Source organism: Bombyx mandarina, chromosome 24, assembly GCF_030267445.1.
Source record: "Bombyx mandarina strain Sakado chromosome 24, ASM3026744v2".
Lineage (NCBI taxonomy): Eukaryota > Metazoa > Arthropoda > Insecta > Lepidoptera > Bombycidae > Bombyx > Bombyx mandarina.
Window position 1 is genome coordinate 208,248 of NC_143230.1, and position 6,838 is coordinate 215,085.

General features: G+C 45.0%; 1 protein-coding gene across 1 annotated transcript; it reads left to right on the forward strand.

Annotated features, from left to right (window-relative positions):
• The first annotated feature begins 3,598 nt into the window (after positions 1 to 3,598).
• On the forward strand, positions 3,599 to 4,192 carry LOC149499912 (uncharacterized). The gene has a single exon (XM_089738258.1). It carries the CDS (start codon positions 3,599 to 3,601, stop codon positions 4,190 to 4,192), a length of 594 nt encoding a protein of 197 aa, XP_089594384.1.
• The last annotated feature ends 2,646 nt before the right edge of the window (positions 4,193 to 6,838 follow it).

Consider the following 6,838-nt stretch of genomic DNA (forward strand, 5'->3'; position numbering starts at 1 on the left):
CTATGCGGTTACCGTAGTCCAGATAAAGTAACATAGTACGTATGTAAGATATGAGGTCGTAAGATATGAAGTGCTGGCAAGGCGCTGATATACAATTGATTTCCATAAATACCTAAGAAAGAAATAAAGGGTTAGATATCGGATTAGAGAGTTAAGAGGGCTTGGAGACCAGACAAAGTTACTCAAATCCTTTGACTTATCACACCTTTACTGTGAGTTAAATGAGCAGCAGATAGCTTGGGCTCTAACAACTCCTTATCAACATTACATATATTTTTTATTTATTCCTATCGGTTTTTTTATATGAGAAACCTATTACTTTTACTATCGAAGTACCGTTTCATATGAATTTTATATGTAAAAAATTACAAACGTTAAGTTTGAGCGGGAGCTTAGATGGAATGTTTTCCTTTTTATTCCAATAAATAAATAACAGTATTTCGTATTTTTGTTATTTATTTTGTCATTTTTATTTATTGCTTAGATGGGTGGACGAGCTCACAGCCCACCTGGTGTTAAGTGGTTAGTGGAGCCCATAGACATCTATAACGTAAATGCGCCACCCACCTTGAGATATAAGTTCTAAGATCTCAGTATAGTTACAACGGCTACCCCACCCTTCAAACCGAAACGCATTACTGCTTCACTTCAGTAGTAGTAGCATTTACGTTGTGGTATATAAGGGTTCCAATAACCACGTGACACTAGGTGGGCACTAGGTGGGCACTAGGTGGGCCGTGAGCTCACTCCCCTGTATATGCATTTGTCAAAGATTTGTTTTTTTATATATTTTACAGGAAAATTGCCGATTTCTGCCGAGAAGCAGTAATGCGTTTCGGTTTGAAGGGCCTGGCATCCGTTTTACTATTAAAAGTAAGACTCTTACAACTCATACCTCGATGTGGGTGGCGGCATTTACGTTGTGGATGTCGATGGGCTCCGGTAACCTCTTATCACCAGGTGGGCCGTGAGCTCGTCCACCCAACTAATTAATTAAAAAAAGGAATTTAAACTTTTTCCTTTTTTACCTTTTTTTAACGAAACTGTTGAGGCGGTGCCGGCGACGCATGAATGAGGTTTGAGGATATAATTGAAAAGATGGGTCACGTTCAAATACATTCTTAGGAAGATAATATGATGAAATAGAAAGCGAAAGATAGATAAATATAGCAAAAGAGTGCGACGTATCATCATCAGCAGTACATATAATATAACAGTAGACTCCGGTACGTCTGTACGTTAAAGAAATTTAAAAATAGAGAGTAGTAAATAAAGAATAGCAACAGAACGTAAAGCCAGCGATATCTAGAATTATTTTCTGTCTGTATCTCTGTTTCTTTGCTCGCGCAATTCTACAGAACTAATGAGCAGATTTACACGTGATTTTCACAAAAATAATTTGTTTCATTACCTCATTGATAGCTGTATATGTACTTTCATTTATGTTGAATTTTTTTTTTTGATTTGATTTGATTTGCTAACATCATTTGGTAGCCAAAATTAAGACATCCTTTGTGAAAGAAATATAATCTGAAATATTTCGAACTCTTTAGCTATCAGTTATTGGCTATTAAGATATTGCAATATATAAATTAAATAAGCCTTTATTGTTATTTTACTTAATAATTACTAACTTAATAAACTACTTAATAATAACTTAAATTTAAATCCAACTTATAATTAAGTATTCCGTTCGGTGCTCGGTGTGGTTTTAAAAACAGCTTGTCTCTCGACAAAGGCCTCCTCTAAAGATTGCCAATATTCTCTATTTTTGGCCATTCAACTTTAATGTTGGCCGGCTATACTCTTTATTTCATCTCCCCAATATTTTGGCTACCTTTCGTTTTTTCTACAGCCGTCCCGTGGGTACCTAAGATATTATTTGTTAACAATTCAATAATCCACTGAGAACTGATAAGAAGAAAAAAATTTTGAATTAACTAATGGCGATAATACAGACTACAATTTTGAGATCCGGCAGATTGCTTGGTCCGGGACCACAACTTCAAGATAAGGATATCCCAACTGCCGTTAATAATGTCGACAGCGCAGAATTACTTTACAATAAATAAACACTTTAAAATAAATTAGTAGACAACACATAAATCGGAAGAGTGCGTCTTCCCCTTGCCCTTCATAAAAACCAGTTGAAATCAAACGGGCGTGAGCTATACGAGTATACCCGGCTACAGAGTACTCCTCCCGAGTCTGCTCGAATATTCTTATTACAGTGTGAAGTGGCGGCGGGCCCTCTCCGCGACCCATAAAACGCAGGGTACGTGTGATCGATGACGTGTCAACTGCATACGGCAATCGGATTATGTACACAACAGAGCCGCCATCATTAACTCACCCTGTGACGTTGACTTTTTATTTATTTATTTATTGCCGTATAGGCAGACGAGCATACGGCCCACCTGATGGTGAGTGGTTACCGTCGCTCATGGACGTCAGCAATGCCAGGGGCAGAGCCAAGCCGCTGCCTACCGTTTAATACTCTACAAGCCTCGTTTGAAGAAGGACATGCCATAGCGTTCGGGAAACACCGTGGAGGGGAGCTCATTCCATAGCCGGATGGCACGTGGCAAAAAAAATCTCTGGAAGCGCACTGTGGATGAACATAGTGGCTCCAAGTAGTATGGATGAACTCTACTCCGGTGGCGGGCGGTGCAATGGTAAAAGCGAGATGTCGGTATCATCTCGAACAATTCCTCAGAGCACTAGCTCATCGTTGCTATTGGGCGATCATGGAAGCTCACAGACAACGCAGCGCTAACACACCGTACCCATGCCCTTACTAGCTTCTGTCCATTCAAGGGAGAAAGGGGTGTAGAGAAGAGATGCTTGGGTAGAAAATAAACAGAAAGATTGTTCAGTTAGGGTTTGACTTCCTCATACTTGTGCTAATGCTTAGGCGGGTGAACAAGCTAACGGTGCGCCTAGTGTTAGGTGGTTACCGACCGAGCTCGTAGAATCTACTTTGAGACTTGAGGTCTTTGTCTCTAATGGTGCTTTCCTTTAAAATACATCTTATCTTCGATCAGTTTATCTCTCAGATTCATTGGTATGTCAGTACCAAATACCGTACGTTCGACTTATGCACTATAAACAGACAAGCATTTTGTGTGGTAATGTTTGTTTCTTCTCAGAGACAAAATTTGTTTGGCATTAAGAATAAAACGTTGATATATTTAATTCTATACTCTGTCAGATAGGTCAGTTTTCGTTCATATGATATTTATATTCTATTTTTGTATTACGCACATAGATTGGTTGAGACATTTTCATTTATCTTTTTCCGGCGCCGAGCAACTAGGACTTCTGGTTTGTATCATAACCTAACATTTCTCACATCTCGCATGGTGTGTGCACATGACCCAGTACGCCATGAAACATGACGATTATGCTAAATAAGATCTTGTATTTGTAAATCAATATACCTAGGCACGCCCTGCGGTTTCTCTCTCGATACGTTCTTTGTAATTGTTATGTTTGTAATAAATGTTAGTGTGTCACTGGCCGTCTTGAGTATCACTTGTCCCCATACACGCTAACACAACATTGGCGACGAGGTACCCACACAAAAAAAAAAAAAAAAATGTCTTTCGGAAATTTAAGTAATTTCGATCATAACACGCAAACTTGGAAGACTTGGAGATGCAGACTCACACAGTGGTTCATCGCGAACGATATTAACGTGGTGAAAGATCCAGCAGGAGTCAAAAGACGGGCCATATTGCTTAGCACACTCAGCGAATCTACCTACAAACTGGCAGCTGATCTCGTGTTGCCTAAAGAAGTTCAAGAAGTACCATACGAAGATATAGTTAGTGCCTTGGACAACCATTTCACTCCACAATCAGTGGGATTTGGCGAGCGTCATCATTTTTATGCCGCCACACAACTACCCCAGGAGACACCATCACAGTGGGCTGCGAGGTTACGAGGTCTCACTTCTCAGTGTAACTTCAGAAATGTAGAAGAAGCATTAAGGGATCGATTCATTATGGGTATGCTGCCGGGCGTGGAGAAAGAAAAAATGTACGTGCAGGAGCTGGCCGGGCTGACCTTCGCCAGGGCTGTGGAGCTGGCCGAGAGCTTGCGCAGCGCCCGCGCGGCTGCTGCTGCAAGCGCTGCTACCGGCTTTTCACACCTCCGTGGCATGGCGGATGGTCTTTATCACCGCTATTAGTGTATATTTCGGAGGTATAGCTTCGCTAAAGTAGCGAAATGAGTCTATCGGTAGCCCGACCTTTAGTGTCGGTGTATTCAGAGAAGAGCGAGACGGTGCAGGGTGCAGCCAAGCCCCTCCCGTTCGTGTTCAAGGCGCCCATACGTCCGGACCTGGTCAATGATGTTCACGTTTCTATGTCCAAGAACTCGAGGTAGCCCTACTGCGTGAGCAAGGAGGCTGGTCACCAAACCAGCCGAATCGGGAGTCTTTCTTTTTTTTTTTTTTTATTGCCTTTGTAGGCAGACGGGCATACGGCCCACCTGATGGTGAGTGGTTACCGTCGCCCATGGACTTCAGCAATGCCAGGGGCAGAGCCAAGCCGCTGCCTACCGCTTAATACTCTCCACAAGCCTCGTTTGAAGAAGGACATGTCATAGCGCTCGGGAAACACCGTGGAGGGGAGCTCATTCCATAGCCGGATGGTACGTGGCAAAAAAGATCTCTGGAAACGCACTGTGGATGATCGCAGTGGCTCCAGGTAGTATGGATGAACTCTACTCCGGTGGCGGGCGGTGCGATGGTAAAAACGAGATGCTGGTATCATCTCGAACAATTCCTCAGAGCACTCCCCATGGAACATACGGTACAAAATACAGAGGGAACCGAAGTCCCTCCGCAGACCCAGAGGCTCCAAACGATCCGAGAGAATGGGATTATCGACAATCCGAGCGGCTCTCCTCTGTATGGAGTCAAATGGAAGAAGCTGGTATTTGGGAGCCCCAGCCCAGAGATGGGAGCAGTACTCCATGCGAGGCCGGACTTGTGCTTTATAAAGCAAAAGTCTTTGTCCAGGCGTGAAGTACCGCTTCGCTCTGTTGTGGACTCCCAGCATTTTGGACGCCAACTTGGCTTTGCCTTCCAAATGACTCCGAAACTGGACATCGCTCGAAATGTCGACCCCAAGTATCCCGATACTCTCGGAAGGTTGCAGGGATACTCCTTGGAATTGCGGCGCCATGACAAAGGGGTCCTTCTTCGCAGTGAACGCGCAAACTTGTGTCTTTATCGGGTTGAATTGAACCAAGTTCAATTCACCCCATTCGGAGACTCGCCCCAGAGAGTTCTCCACTTCAGACACAAGTTTTGATCGTCTCTCTTGCACCACGCTCCGAGAGAGACTCTGATGGCCGATATATCGCGCATCCCCCGTGCTGTCATCCGCATAGCAATGCATGCCATCAATAGACAGCATGTCATTGATATACAGGATGAAAAGCGTGGGGGAGAGCACCGAGCCTTGTGGAACGCCAGCGTTAATGGTCATGGTATCAGAACAGTCACCGTCTACAACGACCGTGATGCTCCGCCCATCCAAAAAGCTAGCGATCCACTTGCAGAGACCCTCGGGGATTCCGTAAGATGGTAACTTCGATAGAAGTGCCCTATGCCAGACCTTGTCGAAGGCCTTCGCGATATCAAGGCTCACAGCAAGAGCCTCGCCCTTGCTCTCCAAGGCTTCAGCCCACCTGTGAGTAAGGTATACAAGAAGATCGCCAGCTGAGCGACCGTGACGGAAACCGTACTGTCGGTCACTGATCAGCTGGCGATCCTCCAGATACTTCAGGAGTTGTATATTAATTATTCGCTCCATCACCTTGGAAAGCAAGGAAGTTATCGCGATAGGCCTATAGCTCGATGGGTCCGACCGGTCACCCTTCTTGGGGATAGGGTGGACGTGGGCAGTCTTCCATGAAGACGGAACCCTGTTAGTGCAATAAGAGAGGCGATACAAACGCGTTAGCGCAGGCGTCAGCTCAGGGGCGCACGTTTTCAGAACCACTGCAGGGATGCCGTCTGGCCCGCTCGACTTATGGACGTCCAGGAGTCGGAGTTCCCGCCTGACTGCACACTGTGTAAAGCAGATCTCCGGCAGGGAACTATCACACCGGAGGATGTTCGGTGGTGTGGCACCCCCGTCGTCCACAGTCGAGTTCGAGGCGAAGAGTTTGACCAGAAGGTCAGCCTTCTCTTTCGCACTATGGGCCAGACTCTCATCGGACTTGCGTAGTGGTGGGAGACTAGACCTGCAAAAGTTACCTTCTGCAGCTTTGGCGAGCGACCAAAAAGCACGGCTCCCAGAGGGATAGCTCTTCAGTCGCTCGCCAATTCTAGCAACGTGCTCCGATTTCGCCCTGGCAATAACCTTCTTGTAGGACCTGGAAGCGGCGTTATATTTCCGCCTTTCCCCTGAGATGTTAGGATCCCGACGTCTCCTGGCAGAATCCCATGCCACGTATGCGGACCGAAATCACCGGAATCGAGCCACGTAACTGTCACGCGAGGAGTGCGTCGACCCGCGCAGTCTGAAGACTCTGAAGAAGGGGATTGGTTCTTCGAGGCAGATGAGGCGAGCTTGGAGCCCCAAAATATTAGGGAGCCCAGGTTTTCTAAACGTAACCGTCCTAGGGTTAATTATAGACAGTTTTATTAAATGTGTAGCTTGTAATTTTGTTTGTCTTAATAGTGTTAATGTGTCTTAATAGTTAATGTGTCTTGAACTGATAAGGGAGGAAATGTTATGTTTGTAATAAATGTTAGTGTGTCATTGGCCGTCTTGAGTATCACTTGTCCCCATACACGCTAACACAACAGTAATAAGAATAA

What these genes read in the sequence shown, in the direction of transcription:
- LOC149499912 (XM_089738258.1), top strand. Translation starts at nt 3,599, where the DNA reads ATGTCTTTCGGAAATTTAAGTAATTTCGATCATAACACGCAAACTTGG.